The 20,405-nt window shown below is 43.4% G+C and overlaps 1 protein-coding gene across 1 annotated transcript in view; it reads right to left on the minus strand.

Annotated features, from left to right (window-relative positions):
- LOC119460577 (zinc finger MYM-type protein 4) overlaps positions 1-17,124 on the minus strand; it is an 82,925-nt gene extending 65,801 nt beyond the window's left edge. Inside the window, exons 1-4 of the mRNA XM_037721537.2 lie at positions 16,786-17,124; positions 15,131-15,762; positions 13,061-13,124; positions 12,292-12,383 (exon numbers count right to left, since the gene is read on the minus strand). Of these exons, the coding sequence (XP_037577465.1) occupies positions 12,292-12,383; positions 13,061-13,124; positions 15,131-15,754 (780 nt within the window). The 5' untranslated portion in view covers positions 15,755-15,762; positions 16,786-17,124. The remainder of the gene's footprint in view (positions 1-12,291; positions 12,384-13,060; positions 13,125-15,130; positions 15,763-16,785) is intronic.
- Between the last annotated feature and the right edge of the window lie 3,281 nt (positions 17,125-20,405).

The raw sequence follows: 20,405 nt of genomic DNA on the forward strand, positions 1-20,405 counted from the left end.
TTGTCCTAGAGTATGGCGCTGTGTGGGCGGCTGCCGCTGTTGCTTCTGTGCTTGACAACGGACCCAAGTGTGTGCATGTGCGTCTGTGTGGTGCAGTGTGGGGGCGCGACCTCTGACAGCAGGGGGTAATCACCTGTTCCCTCGCCCCTAATTAAAAAGGGTACGGCCAAGACCTTTGGGAGGTGTCATGAAATAATTAGGTGAACTGTCACCCATACCTGCTGTTCCCCGACCTAGGGAACTAGGGAAAGGAAAGGCTATTTAAGCGCAGGTTTTAGTCCCTGCTAATCAGTCTAGAAGCTGAGCCTGTGATCTGCTGAGAAGCAGTCGAGGGGCTAGTGCCGTCCAGTCTCGCCTAGGCCGCCTAGCCATGTCGGAACTCCGATAACTAGTTGACGTACGAGATGAGAAACCAACATCTGCAATGAAGCTCACGATAGTTCATCTCAAGTTAGCTCAACCTGCTTGTGTGAAGTTGTCAGATCTAGACTCCCGGGAAACCCAGCCAAGCAATCGCATCCACCTCAACAAGATCGGCTCGCCGGCATTCTTCGGGAAAGCTCTGCGCACCGACTTCATGGTTTATGGACTTGCTGCTGCTGCCCGGCCATGCGTATGACATCGTTTGTTTTCTTTTGAACTTTGTTTTAGTGAACTACTGTTAAGTGTATTCTTGTATATTTGATCCATGCGTTGTTTCATTTTTTATATCTACTGTTAATTGCTCATCACATTTCTTTGTCGTCATCATTGAGCTATATTAAGTTCAGGTGTGTTAGCTTTCTTGTGTTTTCTTTTTATTGTTTTATTTTATTAATTTGTGTATTGTTGTCGATAAATATATCTTTTTTTTTTTTTTAGTCCCGACTCTGACTCTTTCACTATGTTCATTTGAGTATGTAACGACCACCGGCTTGTATACCCCGTCAACAACTTCGTGCCGACGGCGAACGGGTGACAAGCCGTGACAGTACCCGATCCCGCCATGACTGTCAGAAGGTAGCTGGCAGTATCAAACAAATAAAAAATAAATAAATAATAAATAAAAAGAAAGGCCAATTTTTCTCTAACCACAGTCAAAAAATGGACAAAATGTTTAAAGCACTGAATATGAAAATGTAACTGGCGAAGAAACAAAAAAGAAAGCGGGAAGGTAGTGGGATAGGCAGGCATCCACAACAAAGTTTATGGAAGAACTGTAGATACTCAAGAAGAACCCTGGGAGTATTTTAAATGTGCTGAAATGCTCTCAACTGACAGGGAGGTGCTTATGGATATCGAATAGGACACTATTTGACTTGTTATTCGAAAGTTTCAGATATTCGCATGCCCCTAATCAAAATCATTTCAACAAGATATTTCAGGCTCTAGCATGAGACATCCCTATTTCACTACTGTCGATTACTTCGTCTCCCTCATCCCGTGAACCTCCGTCTTGATTAGGTTAGAATAAACACCACAATTAGGCTTAATTTTGGTGCCTGCATGTTAATGTTTTCTCTGAAGACATACTTGTCACAACATATACTATATGCATAAAATTGTAGCTTGGTGGTTTAAAGGGACCCCGAACCACTTCTTACCAAAGTTGAGAAATGCACAAGAAGTTATAATAGACTATTTCAGAAATACTTGGCCGCAAAAAGTATGTCAATGCATTGAGCATAAGCGGAGTTATATGCAATCAAGCGTCCCCTACGTAGTGCTACCGCTTCTTCTTCAATGACTTGCCCAGCGAAGGCTCCGGCGAAGCGAGGCGTATCAACAACGCTCTGCCTACTAAACATCACCATGGCACGCAGATAAAATTTGATTTTGGATGTTCATGTAGACGCCACTACTTAGATTTTGACGCCTACAATGCGCCAAACGTGGTTGCCCTCAGCAAGCCGCAGTGCGCTCAGCCAGCTAACTCGTTGCAGCACCCCGCGGCGGTCGCAGTATATATGCTACGTAGCAAACCGCAGTTACATGCAAGTGTAGTAGATATGCGCAGCGTTTGCTTTGTGCACAACAGGGCTTCAGTGTGAGTTCGTGCTCATATGCTCCAGTCTTGCCATGCTACGTGGTGCGGACCAGCTTTGTCCTACACTGGCTTTACTGACGGATAGTAGCCACATCCAACTTGCGCACTTTGAAGTGCTTTCAATAGCTAATACGAAGCAAGGTTTGCCAAGGCATCTAACCAGGAGCAGCCACGAGTGCGCGCGCTGGCAACTGTGCGTGTGGTGCGATTCTGCGAGTCGGGGTTTCTGAAGATGCTTATATGCACAAAGATTTGGGTGTCACAAGTGTTCGCGAACAAACTTCAGTTAAAGCACTGTATCAAATGAGCGAAGCGTTTTCTTTCCAAAAGACAGTTTACCTTTTGGTGCTTCTCCAAGCAATCAGCATAACAATGTGGTTTGCATGTTCCAAAAGACGAGTAGTTGCCACCTCAAGTTTCACATGATTTGAGGCTAGTTGAGTGTTCAAAACAAGTCAAAATTAGCAAGACCCGACGGCTATGAGAGACAAGTAGGGTGACCAAAGTTTAATGCCTATGCGGGCGGCTGCGGCCGAGCGTGAGGAGATGATAGTCGGTTTTTTCTGGAAGTACGTAATTATTATTGAAATTCGAAAGCAGATTTTCGCTTACTTCAGCCCATTTATTAAACTGCTTTCATAAATATCCACAGTAACAGTAGGAAGAAGCGCACTAATCTAAACACCCTTCTTGATTGATGTCAGCTATTGGACAATAGCAGCCACGTATGAGAATCTGCTTTATATTACGAAATAAAGCACCCAGAAAAGAGTCACGGGCAGGCTTCTGTAGAAAAGAGAGCGTTTAAGAAAAAGGCGACTTCGCACTCCGCTTGCAAGCTCCATGCATCACGCACGTACAAAAACTTCGCCGAGGTGTCCACAACAGTGTATGCTATCCATGGAATGTGTTTTCTCACCAAGCCTGAGGGATGGTTCAGGATCCTTTTAAAAGAAAATAAAGCAGAAATATTTGCTCAAAGAGCTTTCGAGAATCCTCATGTGAAATTTCAAAGAACTACATAAAGAACCCTGAATGAAAAGAATAATTTTCGACTTTAACTAAAAGTGGGCTGAAATGTACAAAATATGCGTCATGCTCCCGTTTTCCAACTTGGACCAGGCAAAAAACAAAAAACAAAAAGAATACTGAGCAGATTTGATGGCATGAATAATAGCCATAGCAATGCCCATGCCAGGCGGGAAAGCCATGGATTGGCCAATTTGAATATGGGTATGTGCCTATTGTACAGGGAGCGTTTGTTTTGGCTCCTCACAGGAAAGATGTGGTTTCTTTATTCTTCAGGATTCTTTAGGCTCTTGAAGCAATGATTGCCATGTTGGAGAGTTCCACAAGCCCCTTCATACCCGATTATCATGCTCAATCGGCTTCTCTCTATAAGAAAGCTGGCTGTCATGCACCTTGAACTGACGCTGGATCCTTCTCGTACTTTGTACAGTATTTGTACTTTGTTGTAGACTAATTTGCAGTGCTGAAGATGATTGTACATTAATGATTAGGGGTAGTGCACAGGAGGTGTTCTAAAAGGAACAGATCAGACTGCTATTCAAACTTTTGCGGAAGGTTGGCCCGAAAGCGATTGCGCGCTTTTGTGCCAGTGAAAAATCTACACAATGGGAAGGATTTCTCATAATGTATGTTACTTACACTGTCAAAATGCTAATGGAGAAAAACAACCCATTGGGGGTAAAAATAAACTTGTGCTTGATAGTAGTCAAACATAATATGTAATACAATGTGCTTTCCTGAGCAAGAGCTGATGTTTGAAGCATCACAGCAAAGCCAGCATAAATGTCAGAAAAAATTAAACAACTCGAAAGAAGCTCCCAGGTTTTCACTGCTGCTGTCATTTAAAAGTTATGTGCCTGAGTCGACCAAAGCACAAATTTTGTGTTATTTGATTGCGGAAGTGTTAGGAGTACTGGAGGCCAATTTCACAAATACCTCCTGTTGAAGTTTCATTTTTCAAGACTCCCCAATGTGCCGAGAATGGCCCAATCTTACAACAAGTTAAAGTGCAGTCTTCATTTTATACGGTCCATGGCGTTATTCATAAAAGCATTCCGTCAGCAACGTTTAACAGCATGTCGAAAAGCTCTTGATTAAATTTATTGATATTTCTGGATCCAGTAAGGAAAAAGTTAAAGCTAAATTCAAGTGCACTGCCTCCCTTCACATCTCTCCCATTCACAGTGATACCACTGGATGCATTTGGCCCTTCTCTGCCACCCAGCAGGCATCACACAAAATATCAATTTTACTGGCTTCCTGTTCACTACTACTTTCAACACAGTGTGCAAATGTTCATTTTAATGGTATTCTTTTAATGGTAATTTCATTGCCTGTAAATAATGAAACCAGAAGACAAGAAATATTCATGATTCTTTAAAGCAGAGATACACTGCATAGAAACACTAGGCATCATGGAGGAAACAACGAGCGTGAGAAAGATGAAAGAGGTTAGGGGCCCTGAAACACTTTTCTAACTAATCATAGAATGACATCACTATTAAATTACGTCACCTCATGAATCTCCGGCCACAACAATTTTTCGAATCCTTCAAGCATAAGTGAAGTAATATGTAGTTATCACATCGACTTCGCTAGCTTAGACCATATGCTCTGGCGTTGCCCCTCGTTACGAGGCACGGAACAAATAAATGAGGACAAGTGGCTCTCCGCTATCAAGAGCCCCGATGCCGGGGCGCAACTATGGGCTGTCCAGAGGGCCCACGATGCGGCGGTCGGGCATGGCCTGACTGTCCCAACGTGGGAGCGGCCCGCTGCGCGCTGAGTCGCGTACCTCAGGACGTTCATTAAAGTTTTCCATCCATCCATCCATCGATCAGCGGCTTTCTTTCTCCTTTAATTTCCATTAACATGCTGGAAGCTACACAGGGGAGACGGCAAGTAGGGGTAAGGGAGCAATGCCCCACAGGACCTGTCCAAAGGCTGAACACAAGACAGCTCATGGTGGCCGCGGTATCTACGTTATGCTTTTAATCTTGGAGGCCACACACAGCAGGTACAACTGTCGTGCTTAGACCAATAGTGCAAAAATGACATGCTTTTTCTGTCTTTTCGAGATCACAGACATATACAGGGTGTCCCAGCTATTACCAGGGTTCGTACAGGTTTCCAGGGCAAAAATTCAAGGATATTCCAGGACTTTCCAGGACCTGTCACAGGTTTTTCAAGGACTCAAAACGGCATCTGAAGTAGGATTTCTTTACTCTAGCATTCCCAAAAATGACTAGTTTTAATGCACTTAGAATAAATAAATGTATATCACAATTATAATAAAAGTGTCTAGTATTGATAAGTTAACACAAAATGAACGCTTACAACAGCGGCTGAGATTTCTCCAGTATAGGCTGGAGAAATCACCAAAAATATTCATAACATTCAGCATAGGGTTATTGCACTAAAATAAAAAGAAATGCATATCCCAATGATGTTAATAATGTCAACCTTGATCACTTTGCAAGTTCACAACACTACAAAAAAAATAGTTTGCAAAACCCTACGAATGCTTCCAACAGCTACTCTGACTTCTCCAGTGTTAACTGGGAAAGTTTACCGAACATTTCCAAACCATTCGGTGTAGTCTTGCTACACATCCATTAAATTATAACAAATAGATCTATATTGCAATTTGTAAAACATGCCTTGTCTTGATCATTTCTCAAGTCCGCAATATCAAAAGTTAACACAACGAACACTCACAACAGCTGCTCAGGCTTCTGCAGTATTAGCTGGGTTGGTTCATCTATAACATTTCCAAAACATTCAGCATACCGTATTTTCCGGTGTATAAGACTTTTTTTTTCTTAATTATTTGTCGGTGCGTCTTATAGAATGGTGCGAGCTATGTAGGTTTTTTTTTTTTTTTTCGGAAAAACTGCCGTCAAAATCGGATCCGATGTTATGGCCAAACGAAGCGCACTGGTTGACATAATTGCTACGGGTTTTGTGCGCGCGCCATCGAGGTGCCAGATTCTTGTGATCGAGTTCTCGAGCGTGGTGCGAGAACGATGGAGCAGCAACACATGCGGCGGCAAGCCGACCGCGAGTCGATCGACCCCGAAGTCGTCGCATCTGCAGATCACTGTCAAGATACGGCGTGCGCCGCTGCGCAAACTACGCAGTTGCTACGAGAGTACAGGCAGCCCCTCCTCCCTCCCGGGCAGCCTTCCTGCTTTCCTCCCTTGTGCGCGATTCAGCTCACCGTCGCACGCTTTCACTTGCATATACAGCATACGGTGCACGGGGACGATGTTATCGCCATTGGACTTTACACTGAACAACGCGGCAACCACGATGGCAGGAATGCACCTGGAGTGGAAATATATGGCACCCATGTGCTTGCGCGTGACCCGCGTTCACGCAGCGAAACGTCACTGTAACTTTTTTTAAATCACTTACTGAAAGAACAGGTGCGTCTTGTATACAGGTGCAACTTATATACGTTTTTTTTTTCTCCGGAAAAACTGCCGTTTTGAGGGGGGTGCGTCTTATACAAAGGTGCGACTTATAGAACGGAAAATACGGTAATGTTATTGCACTTATATAATCATACATAATATTATAACAAACCTCCACCCAAAGGCACTGAGCATCAGTGGTAAAGTTTCTTTACTACAGCTCTCTTTAGCTTCACTAGCTTCACCTCGTACGCAAGAGTGAAAGTGGGAAAAGGCAGACCAACGGGCGAGCAGTGAAACAAATGATAGGGTGAGGAAAGCAGCGTAAACACTGCCAGCCAAGCCAGCACCGAAGCGCAGCATGGGTCTCTCGCTGTGTTTGCGGTTTGAGGTGGTGAACCTTTTATTTTTCGGTGCAGTTCTGCAAAACCGAACCACATGTACTCGCGCCGGCGTATTGTTTCGGAAATGGAGAGTTTAATTGTCCGATCGACGCCTATCTACAACAGAAAGGAGGTCGCAATGCCAATATCAGAGTGCACTGCTCACGAAATTTAAGGATTTTCAAGGACGGAAAAAAATTCCAGGACTTTTAAGGGCCTTGAAAACGCACTTTTCGATTTCAAGGGTTTTCGAATATTTCAAGGACCTGTACGCACCCTGTATTACGCAGCACGATTTAAAAAAAGAGGAACGGCATTATGCAAAGCAAGCCTAGTGCGTATTGTTTCCTGTACAGTGGAGTAGCCGCCAGTAATTTTTTCGTTACTGAGATTTAATTAGGTAATTGCAATTAGTTATCTAACTCGAGAAGTACTGTCCTAATTATCAAAGTGTCAATGAGAAAATTGTAGATCAACATCAAAAACTCCCAATACAGCTTTCTGTTGCGCAATACGTGCTACATAAAAGTGTTTTTCCGAGCGTGAAAGAAGCCCGCAAATACACTCAAAGTGCCTCGAGTGGTCAGTCGCGAGGCACTTCTGCGTGTATTTGCGGGTGTCATTCACACTCAGGAAAACACATTTATGTAGCACATATTGAGCAACAGAAAGCTGTATTGGGAGTCTTTAATGCTTATCTACAATTTTCTCATTGACACTTTGACAATTAGGACAGTACTTCTCGAGTTAGATAATTACAATTACCTAATTAAATGTCAGTAACGAAAAAATTACTGGAGGCTACTCCACTATACTGGAAACAATACACACTAGGTTTGCTTCGCGTAACGCCATTCCTCTTTTTTAAATCATGCTGCGTGATAGCTGGGACACCCTGTATATTTTTCATTTATTTAATTCGAATGTGCAATAAAATGCTATTACTGAGAATGTTTTCGCAATCACGAAATCAGCCAAGAGCTGTTGGGGATGCAGCTGCTTGCGATGACACTGCATGGCGACAACGCAAAGGAGGGAGCAAGCGATTTTTCACTGCTTTTGACACGAGGTTGCAAATTCCCTGCTGCATGCAGTGCAACAATACTTGGCTCACATGTTCGTTGGAGCCTCGTTAACAGATCGGCAACGTTTTCTTGCTACATTCAAAAATGTTCCAGGGCCCCTTTAAGGAGAGTGGTTAACATAGAGGACAGACATTAAGGACAGACCTTCCCTTAACACTGCATGGACATTTGTCAATACGGGAAGTTCACATTATACCTTGAGGTTGAGTCCTTTACTTAAGAGTTGGGTGCAGCGTGAGAGTTGTCAACTGCCCATTATCACTTACAGAATATTGGAACACTGGAGACATGGACAGCAGAAACAGTGCTGGTAGAAATATTTCTCGATGCTTTGTTCAATTACAACAGAAATGTTCTCGTGTTACATGTGCGCTATCGCCAAAAAAAAGCTACTACACATTAGTTATTGTTGCTGCCGCTGCGTTTACACCAGCAGTCAAGTTGAACACGGTCGCTGCAATCACAATAATGTGTGTTCTGAATGAATCATGGTGGATTGAACTCACAAGATGGTGCCACCAGCATTTGCTGCTCATGCCTATGCCTTAAGTTCTTCAGTATTTCAAAAATGGTAATATATGTATGGGCAGACTTTCAAGTCTCTCTAAAGTCTTCTCCTGGTGCAAGACAGATACACGCACAGTCCCACACAATGCCACACACACACACAGTGTCCTGCCAGTGCAGCACTTAAGCAGGAGAGACATAGCACTACATGCCCTCTGACATGACATGTCTGAAAAATGGCTCCTTCAAATGCCCAAACTCGATGAAACTAGGGTTGCCAACCCTCCTGAATTTAGTGGGACAGTCCCAACATTTAAGCAAATGTCCCAAATGCCAACTAGAAGTCGAGACAGCCAAATGTCCTGACTTTTGTTTTTATTTTCTGCTGAATAACAATCAATAGGCCATATTTCCTTTTTGTTATGCCAGACAGGTCAGTTGCGCATTCTTCTCTTTTGCATTCTGTTGCATTGATATAAACACAAAGGCCATTTCGTTTTTGTCTAGGTGCCAGTTGTGTTGTATGCCCTAACCATTCACAATAACTTTAGCTGTACAAGTAGAGAAAACTGGGCGAGTTGGAATGTGTTAACGATCTGTCAGCACAACAACTAGACAAAGAATAAATCAGGTGTAATCATGCCCGAGCTGCATGGCGCTGTTGTACAAGGTGTTGGTTTTAGTTTTTGTTTTCCCCACTTTGGTGCTTCCGCATTGTACATATCGTCCACATGTTTGCATTAAACAGTGATGCTACTGCGCACTTCTGATTTGGAGCAATTTTTCGAGCATCAGAAATTTCATGTTGGAGCACTTTGGAGCAGGCAATCAATTTGGCATTTGGGAGCACCTGATTTTTCACATCCTGAAGTATTTCGAAAAAGCGAGTTGCAATTTACATTCGAAGACCTGAATAATTTGCACGTTCTTACGAGAAGCGTGGTAAACATTTCCATCCTATGCAGATCTCGTGGAGAAAAAGTGCTCTTCTGTGCATGCGACACACACACAACACACACACACAAATTGATATCTTTTCATATATTGCTAGTTTTCCCAGATGTCATTCGGTATATCCAGAAACAAAAATGATGGACACATTGGCGGCATGCAGTTATCATAATCACATGTCATGCTGCACTTAAAAAAAAAAGCTACAGTAGAACCCCGCTGTTACGTTTCCGGGTGCTGCGTTTTTCCGGCTGTTACGCCGTTTTCGGCCGGTCCCGGCATATAGCTCCCATAGGACCCAATGCATTGGTAACCCTACTGTTGCATCGCAAATGTGGGACCGTTCCCATGTGTTGCGAACTGCCACCCGATGCCGGCCCGAGCTGCCATTTTGACTTTTCATGTCGCTTGGCTTTGTGGTTTGACGATGGGATTGGCCAGAGGTGCACTGGTGGGGGGATTCGAGGGGTTTCTAACCCCCCCCCCCCCTGTGGCCGAGTTGCTCCCCCCCCCCCCTCCCCGCCCCACGCGTCCAGCCCCACCAGTTCAATGTGCACCTTCAGCGCTGTTTAGCCACCTCCTGAATTACAAATCAGGGGGTGGCTTGAGGTCAAATTTTTCTGATTAACAAAAACACTGTATCATTGTCTTGTATTTATTCATTCACTCTTAAATTACTTTGAGTAAAACACGGAAGATATAAACATCATCATCATCCTTGGTGTCATTATTATTATAATTACTAGGCATTTTATTTGCTGTTGGATTCCTCTGGCTAAAGCAAGAATATTGCATATTATGCAACATGCTTGCTCCCCCCCCCCCCCTCACAAGAATTCACCCCCCCCACCTCCTGGCAGAGATCCTGGGATTGGCTGCCCAAAGTGCCAGGGCGACACCTATGACGTATTTTTGGTTTCCACCAGAAAAAGCATGGCCTTTGAGATCCGTATTTGCTATCTAAAGATGGTGTATATGACGCATTGGGGCCCTAAAATCGGTTTTGGCGCATAGATCTTCCGTATAAAGTCCAAGGGCGATAACGCCGTCGCCGCACGCCGTATGCTTGTATGTGCGAGTGAAAGCGTGCGAGGGGAGCTGACGACTGCGCGCAAATCTCGCACGCGCAAGGAAGAAAAGCAGGGAGGAAGCGCGCCTTCATCCGTCCCGCTCGAGGCACCGGCGAGGGGAAGAGAGGGAGGGCGGCGTTTTACTCTGGCATCAACTGGAACTGCGCCGCGCGGTCGCCCGGGCCTATCTTGAAGGTGATCTGCGTTGGGGGCAGAGTCTAGGCAGTGTAGGTGTGTCGGCGGCTCGTAGCTTTGTGCGTGCTGTGTGCTCTCGGCGCTCAGTTTGCGTGGAAGCGATAGACGGACCGCCCTAATGTGACGCCACCGCCAAACCGAATTCTTCAAAATCAAAGCGTTACAGAATACAGGCCTAGTAGGAAGGTTACTTCGTTCGTTGCTGCTACGGCGCATCCTCACGTCAGCGTTTGACAGCGCGTGTCTGCGCTCATCGAGTGTGATGTTTCATGTTTGCCTGTGCGCGCAGACACCATGCTTGTTAATATAGTTAATAAGCGAATGTTTACAAGTTTATACGGACGATAAAACTATTACTTTGTATAGCTGCCTACTAATTTGCAATCGCAATCGATGCTTCGGCTTTCGGGAGAACCTACGACTTTTTTTCACACGTAAGAATTAAAATAACATTGTGTGCAGTTCAACACTACTCTAATTTCTCAATTTTTCCTGTTTCTCGGCTCTTGCGTTTCCCAGATCTTACTTTTTTTTTCTTTAACGGTCCCGTGAAAAACGTATCATCGGGGTTCTACTGCTAGCTGCGTTTCCGGAGTAGATAACGTCCGCTGATGCATTGCCAATAGGCGTTGAAGCCACAAGCCTCAGCAGAAACCACACTTTGCCGTCGAGCCGCCTTGCAAGGCAGACGCCACGTTGGCGCCGTGCGTGGCTTAATCGGGACGGACGTGCTAGTGCTGTTTCGTATCCTGTTCGCAACTAAGGCTCGCCTATCATCACAATGCACGTTTTAATTCCCTGGTGGTGCAATTGTCGGTGATAGATGCCGTCAAATGCGAGGCTGTTTGGCGCAGTTAGGCGCAATTTTCGTCAATTGTATCAGGATGGCACAGTAAATCCCATTTGGCGCACTTTGGCGCAGGAGTGAAATCACTGATTAAAGCTAAAGATTAAAGGTAGACAGCGCCTGTGATCCTATCTTCTTTTTTGTTCATGTCCAGTTGTTGTGCTGACAGATCCTGAACTCTATCTGTATTGGTAGCCATGTTAGCCAGGCAACTACTGTGCCTTGGTGTAAATCGCGATATAGCAGGACTAAAAAAAAAATGGGTGCAACTTTGTAGATTGTATGGACTGACAAGGTTGGTTGTAACCAGCCAATCCCCCTTCCCCATCCTGACTTTGTCTACTTAAGAGTTGGCAACCTAAATGAAACTTGTTAGAAACTTTTTGGCAGTTGCTGTTGGTAGAACAGGTGATATGATAGATTATATGTTGAACAGCACCGTCTGTCTTGCACCTGAAGTAAGCAAATAAGCCAGCATGTATTTCCAAAGAGCAGTTGTAAGCAGGGAGTGACAAGGTACAGAACAGACACCCTGTGCTTACTTTTTGCCGCCTAAGTGCCACTGTAATGACAAGAAAGTTGCAGGAGAGATCCTGGCATGGCAAGAAGCTCATGAATATGCACATTCAAGCTGACAGTAAGGGCAAGGCCCTAAATTCTGCAAAGTGGAAATTTATAAAAGCTAAACTTAAAGATCAGTCAGCAAAGCCACTGGTATATTTTAAACATCTAAAAGAGATTGCAATGCCACAAAAAAGCAAAAAAGTAAACGAGGTACATACAGCAGAGCAAACAGCACATGTGTTGCCAGACTTTTTTGAAGAGCCACTTTCTTTTGCAGGGCTCGCTGGCTTTTGATCTGCTTCAGAAGAATCTGGAAAGGAGAACTACAGTTCAGGCAACTACACCGAGCCAGAGGCACTACAAAGCCAGGCTATGCTACCACAGCATAACATGGCCACCTAATGTAAAGCAATCTCTGAACATGTTACTTAGGCACTTGCACGCAAAAAGAAAAAAAAAACTTCATTGACCGCTTGGTACCTACACAGACAAACTTGATATAATTTACAACTGAGCAGTGAAAATGAAGGGCAAGGTTTCCGTTCTTGAGTTTTATACCCAAACTACAGCACAGGTGTGTCAGTATGACACCACATATTTTACTTAGCATATTAGGCTGTTTTTGCTCACAGAGTGGTCTCGGAACTTACTAGAGTGGGTTTATTGCTTTTTTAGAATGTGGTGCAATCTTTGTTTATAAAAAATGCAAACTAATCCAAAGAACACACTGTTAAAATCTCACGGCATCACAAAGAGCTAGCGTGGGAACCTCGAGTTTGCCTTTCATAATCGCACTTTTTCTTGTTTACCAAGACTGCCAGTTCAAGTATTCCTGAAGTGCAATTTAATAATCCAGCTTAACTTAAAGATGCATCTTTTTATTGCCCCTATAAAGACACTTGATGCTATTGACCTTCTCCTAAAATAAGAGTGACTGTTGTCCAGTAAGCTGGTACCACTGTACCAGGTAAAATAAAATGCTCTGACCTTTAGAGTCTTGCGGCAACCTCTCATCCGTTGCCTCGGATGTACTGTCACTCGCATTTGATTCCTGCAAATGCATGGGAAGCCAGAGGCACAGACATAAGAATATTTCATATTCAAACAGACTTGAAAGATAGCAGCAACACGGTACAGTAGAATCTGGTATCAATAAATTTTCTTAAATGGAACTCCTATACAAACAAAACAGCGACTTTGCTTGGCCACTCAAGGACAAATGATTACATGCATACAAATGATTACACAATAATTAACTGGGAGCGAAGTTACCCCAGGCTTCATTGGCTGCTTTGCAGTATACAAAACAGCAACAGTCAAACAGCCGCGTGAAAAGGCAACACTAAAGAGCTAAGGAGATCTATATCACGGGACCCACTCCATAATTGTAAAGCTAGCTTTGATGTGAGGTAGTTTGCCGAGCTAATAGTACCATAGATTTTTGCAATCAGCCTGTACAGGCACGGTTTCTTTGCCTTATGACATGAAAAATATAGATGTGGCTCTCAAGATGAGAGCATGCATAAAAGACAAGGTCCAGTACATACAGCTAGCACCTTGTCTTCATTTGAACCATGAGTGGTGTTGCCATTAGTTGGGAAAATATGTAATACAGGGAAGCAGCGAATTAGAAAAAAATGATATATCGCCCCATTGTGATGTCAGCCACTTCTCTGCAGCATCTGTTTTGCTCAGCTTATTAATGCATTTAACCTGTTGCTTATCAAGAAAGGAAGAATAGTTTAGCAACTCCAAAATGCAAATAGGCTTGTTATGGTAATGAACATCATCAACGTGAATAATTACATCGAAGTGACAAGAGAGATCACAAAGATTAAGTGTCCTGTGATGATTAATATGATAGCTAGAATCTGCTGTGCACTACAATATTAAACTAACAGCAAACAGAGCCGACAGTCTGCAGTGTTCCTGGAAGCTGTGCTGAATTCCTGGGCAGCTTGTTGCTCATACACTGAAGCAGCATAGTGTCTTTTTCTGCATCCCAGTATAATTAACAACACTTGATGGATCTGAAGAATACAAAAATATTTTCGTGCATATCACCTAAACAAAACTTCAGATTACCAGAACATTTCTTACTTTCCCCTTGAGTTTTGTTTATGCGTAGTCCACGGCAAACACTGCAATTACAGATAATCCTTTCTTCTTGTTACTTCGCTATGAAAGCTGTTACTGAGAAAAAAATGTGACTGGCCAGTCATGCAAACAAAATTCCTGTTGTGGTTTTATGCCCGCAAGACCACCAAATGTTCCCAAGGCAACTTACCGGAGTCTTGCATCCCTCAGACAACTTTTTCATAAAAACATGGCTATAGCAGACCTGCCAACCTTAAAATGTAAGAAATACTAATGCTGACGCCAAAAAATATTAAAATTCTGTAGGTAGGTAGGTAGTAAACTTTATTGAGGTCCTGAAGTAGTCACCCCCCCCGTTTTCATGGAGGGAGTAAAATTATGTGAAAAATACTAAAAGCTGTTTTATGCGCACAATTTATCCCAAAAAAATTTCCCTGACTGTTCTGTACGGACACTTTTCTGTATACCCATCAAAAAATTTTTTGCATCACAGAAAAATAGAAATGTTCATGATGGTTATTAGTGAAATATTCATGTAATGGCAGCCAAATTTCGGCTGCCATTTTAGTACTGCCGTTGCTGTTGGTAGGTCAGCAAGAATTCAGTGGGTTCAAATAAGCGAGGCTCTGAAAAATCGCTGGACGTCTATGTATTTGCATTGAGATCAGTTCAGCGCTAGACACAAATGAAAAATTGTAAAATTATTGGTGTCAATACAACAATGGTAAACAAAAGCAGAAATCGGGCATTTTACAATAAAATCATAAAGGTAGGCAGGTATGCTATAGTAAGACTGCCAAAAGGCAAAAGGTCTAGCTAGAACAGCCTGGTCTGCATGGCCTAAAATTTGACTTTTTACAACCACGCTTGAAAAGCCAACACTGAAAGGTCACATTCACTTCCAAGGAAAATATAGAATATGCGTTTCACACGGATAACATGGCTTATAAAAACACATACCCCATCACCTTTAGGTTCCATTCTGGTAGCACCCTTGAAGTCTCCTTTCGCCTGCCCTGACAGTCTTTCAGCTATGGCATGCATAATGGACAGCTTGGAGACTTTTTTAGACTTCTTTTTCAAAGTTCTGCGTGGAGTAGAGGATGAAGTTGAGTCTTCTGAATTAGTTTCTTTGCTCTTCACGGAGTCTGACCCTTTTCCATCAGGCAGCTGGAAGTCTTCACTAGGCTCAGAGGGCTCAGTTCTTTCAGTATCCTCATCAGGTATCGAATCCTGCTGGCTGTCTCCACACTCTAGCACTTCACTGTTACCCTTGGAGCTGTCCTCTGCAACACTAACAACATCCCCTTCAGAGGACGGCTTGTCTGTAAGCCTCCCTTCGTCCATGGCGCCGGTGTCGCTCGTACCATTCACAGACTTTGCAGCATCAATTTCTTCACCCATTGCACTCGTATCAGGACAGCCATTGGTTATGCTACTGTTTTTCAAAATCTTGTCTGAGGAGCCTGCATTGTCAGCTTTAGATTCTGCACTGTCATCTGGCTGCTTGCTCGTTCCATCCTTGATGCATTCAACGACAATTTCACCATTGGAAGTTAAGGAATCACATGTTTCTACATCCATATTGTCATCTAAAGAACAAGAGAAACAGAATAGAAAAATACAACGAATGAAAAACGCTACAAAACGATTAGCAATACAGCTATATTCAAAGCTTTATGACTGTCACGGAGCTTCAGTGCCTTTTTTTTTTTCTTTTTTTCTTTAGCATGTGCATGTCAAGCTATTCAAAAAAGTTGCACTTCCACAATAACTTTAATCTCCTTCTCAATCGATTAGCAACTCATGGCTTGCGTAGACCACACATTATGAGAAAAATTCGAGCAGAACGAATGTGAACATCAGATGCCTGCGTGCACATAATATTAAAGAATGCAGACTTGATTTTCCTGAAATGCACTTTATTTTGTCGAATTGTCAGCCGCTCGAGACCACTGCTTGATGGGTGGTTATCGTACTGTTACATTAAAATTAGTTCTGTTTGCACCATTAATCGACAGATTAGTGATTCCCAAATCGTTAATCTACACGAGCATTAGCGGACACTACGTTCACAAAAACAACACGTGCGCGCGGTGTGAGACTTAAGTTCGTAGCAGGAGTCAACATCGTGCATGCTGACTTTACTGCGAATGAACACGAACAGCGCAGATAATGGGGGGAAAATGTGCATGAAAGCGTACAACATCTCGCATTTTTCGTCGTTTGCAACGTGAAAAATGCCTGCAAAGTCTGCGCTAGGTTTCGTGAATAGAGATTGTTGCACATCCGTTCATGAGTGTCTTGCTCCTGGTGCTGTGAAATCCTGCATTTTTTTCACAACCACGTTTTGGCTAGGTGCGAAGACAACTGCCTGCCAGCGTGCGGAAAGAACGCAACTATCATACACACTTTATTGTCCTTTCCTTCTACTTTTCTTTTCTTATACAAAAGAAGTGAGAACTGTATGCCCTACTGGGACAAGGAAAAAAAAAAAAAAAAAAACGAAACACAGCGTTCAGAGCTTGCAGCTTACAAAAGTGCAGTCGCGAGAACGCGTCGCTGTCACCGATCACTGCCTCGCGAATTGAATTGTGATCCCGCGCGGAACTCACCGATGCAGCACAGAAGCGATTTTGTCACTGCACACACTTCATTTGTTTCGAGATATCTTTCCACCAAACGCAGACGCGCGAAGCTAGGCCTTTTTTTTTCACTACACAGACTTCGTAATCCCGGCACCGGTAAGTTCACATTTTTGTGCTGCTTCCAGTGGGCTCAGACTCAAAACAGGCGAGTAGGGTCTGTTCGTGCAAACAGTCCACAAGTAGCACAATTTCGCACACTCCACTTATGTTTGAACTTTGCCGACAAAATACCCTGTCACTCGCGCACCAACGTGCACGCACAAACAAAGTGCTCGCCAACCGCTTCACCGCTTCTTCAAGTTATCAAAATGTTTACTACACGCAATATCCGGTATAGCGGCAGTAGGTGGAGCTACTTCCGACGCACTTTGATGACGTAGAAGGCTAATGTATGTGACGTCATCGCTGACTCAAAGTCAAAATGAACTCCTAAACTACGGACAACAAATAGTTTTAGGTGTTGCTACAGACATTAAACTATCACATAACACCTACAATACTGAAACTATTTTGTCAGGCTCGACCAGGCGCTATCAGGGCGCGCGGCACCATGGCACTACCGGTGTTGGCGCTCGCCAGAGACTGCGGCTGATCACAAAACATTAGAGACAGCTAAAAATGCACTGTGATCTCATCCATCCGGAGTAGGCTGTGGAGGTTCACGCACGGAGGAAGAAACATGGGTTCACGACATCCTTCCTCCATGGTTCACGAGCGAGGAAACTCCCAAGAAACTCTATGCGAGTGACTAGATCTGTTATAGAGTACTCTATTCAGGAGCACGCGCCATTACGCGCTTCAACTTCTCTCCCGTTATCTTTCCATCTTCGTCAGATTTTCTTTCATATCACCGATCTCCGCCGGTGATCGATGGCACAGATACGCCATCTAGCCACCGTAGCACAGAAGCCTAGAATTTTCAAGGACGTCTATGGCTGATGGCCTTCCGCTTCCCCCTCACCCGCACAACCCCCGGTGCAGAGCACATAAACCACTTGAGTAAACTTTGGGACGTACTCACGGCCTCTCGGTGTCGGTCTACCGCACGCGTTCAGTGTCCTGTAAATTAATTGTCTTTCCTCAGTTTTTTTTTTCTTTTTTTTTTCCTTTTTTTTTTACCCCTACCGCCTCCTTTTAAGCACATGTGATATAAACCTAGTTGAAAGTACGCGCATAGAGTTTGTACACCGTTGTCCCATTGGCGAAATATGTATTGACGAAATACGTCAATAATCTTATAAAAAATCACGATGGTAAATGCCGGCTCGTTTGCGCTTTCTCATACCTCGGCGCATGTCGTTTAACACCATGTTTGTGCTGGCAATGCTGAACTATTCTAAAAATGCATAGAAACATGTAATTTTATAATAGTGCCATCTGTTGCTGTTACGACAAAACATGGTGCACGCCGTATTTCTACGTAGCAACGATAGACGGCGCCACCGTTCTTCTTAATATTACAGGAGGTGTAATCGGGTGCTTTATTTTGGACCACGGTGTGGGGGTAAGATTTCGGACGAAACAACATCCGGACTCCTGAATGTCAGCACCGTGCGAAATTAGAGCGCGAACGAGTCAGCAGACTAGCAGGACGGCAGAAAAAAACATTCTTTACGCAACAGTTGGATATTATACCCATATAACCTTACTACTAGACATACACGAAATTTAATAAAGGGACACGTCGCCTTCTTCCCACCGTAGTTTAAACGTCATAATCATGCGATTTCCCTATTCACAGCTTTATTGATCACTTGAACTTTATAACTGCATTGTAAAATTAGAAACTTCTCTCCACATTTTCCGTGGACGGCTGTCACTAAAGACACTTTTTTTTTTTTTTTTAATCTTCCTGAGTCGTCGAATTCACTTAAGTTATGTTTAATTCTAGCTTTACATATCGCCCCTTGCTTTCTGGCATTACCGTTAGTATGCGAGCTTCACCGCAAGCACACATGTATTGCAGTAAATGTCCCTTTGAGGCAAACTGCACGCCATCACATTTTTGTCAAGGTCGTGCCGTCCGAGTTCGCGGAAGGGGGCAATGAAAGGAAGAAAAAGAAATAACCACGGTTCAGATGCATAGAAAGGGCAATCTTGAACATAAATACATGGGTAAACAACATCTGAATTCCGAAAGCAAGGCATTCGAGGAACCAAATATTAAGTTGTGTAAGCAGGAGTGAGAATTCAAATGACACCTCTGACTTCAACAAGTAATCAAGACTTTATTAAGGTCACTGTGTTTCTGCTTACCCAGTGGATGTACTGCAGTAACGTGGCAAGGCAACATTACAATGCCAAGTGAAGCCGCAATCCCACTCAGTAAACTATTATGATGCTGCCAGGCACAGCTACTTAAGGAATTGTGAGTAGCTTGTCCCCATGCAAAAGAGAAGGTGCAGCCTTTTTATTTTTCTTTGGCAGAGTCCCAGAGAGCACCGAACAACAACAAGCATGGAATCCCTACTAAACTTGTTTCAATAAATAAGTCATATGTGGCTACATATAACACAAAGGCACTGTGAAGTGGCACGTGATACGTTCAAACAAAGGCTAACAAATTCATTCACCTTAAAAATTAAGCACAAGAGTCAAAAGCCAGAAATAAGTGTATAAAGACTAGATTGGCGACAAGCTGGCTTTTTGACTTGCTGACAAATCAGGATGCCAGAAGTCGACGATGAGCACTAGCCGCAAGCTGTCCCCTTCGTGCCAAACTTCATGCTCAAAAGAGTCGTCAAACATCAGCATTTTGCCTTCTTTCCATTCCCTGCAGAGAGCACAAAATTAAACAGTATGAGCGGATGCCAGCACATAATGTGAGAGTGCACATGAATTGATGAAATGCTTGATTAATTCAATGTAAGGTTCCGAAGCAAAACGGGGGCTTTGAGAGGTGCGGAAATTTGGGGCATCATATTTTCATTAGCCACTTGGCGCTCTTTAATATGCACTCAATGCTCTGTACATGAGCATTCTTATTTTCTGTCACCACCAGAATGTGGCCATCATGGCCGTAAAATCAACACACGAAGCAGAACACCATAACCACTGAGTCACTGCAAAAGGTACAGTGCAAAACACAGTACAGACATGGTATGTAAACAAACATATGAAGAAATGGCAAATGAATTCCTCCCTGAAAGTCATCGCAACATATTTTAATTATACCAGCAACACTATACTACCTTGTCTCATTGGCAACTCGGATACGAACTTTAGCTGGCACAACAAGTCCAAGGTGTGAGCGAAGCCTGCAGTTTGTTGGCCCCACATGTGCCCAAACGTGGGTGCCTGGGTGCATGACAGAAAATTTTGCCTGGAATGAGACCAAAAATTACAGTCACCTTGTTCAAGGGGAAGGGATAAAAGAATGCTGCATGCATGAAACATTGCAAATCACACACATAAAGTGTTGTCATGGTTTGTTAATCATTTTGATCACTACAATACAATGATCTGCATTTTTATTCTCAAAACTTTTAGACAAAGATTTTGAGCTTACCGCTGCTTTGTTTTCACACAGATTTCACAATGATTGCATTTGATTGTATTTTTTGGCCAGCTTTGTATGAGGGAAAAAA

The sequence above is a fragment of the Dermacentor silvarum genome, chromosome 8 (genome assembly GCF_013339745.2).
Source record: "Dermacentor silvarum isolate Dsil-2018 chromosome 8, BIME_Dsil_1.4, whole genome shotgun sequence".
NCBI classification, from domain to species: domain Eukaryota; kingdom Metazoa; phylum Arthropoda; class Arachnida; order Ixodida; family Ixodidae; genus Dermacentor; species Dermacentor silvarum.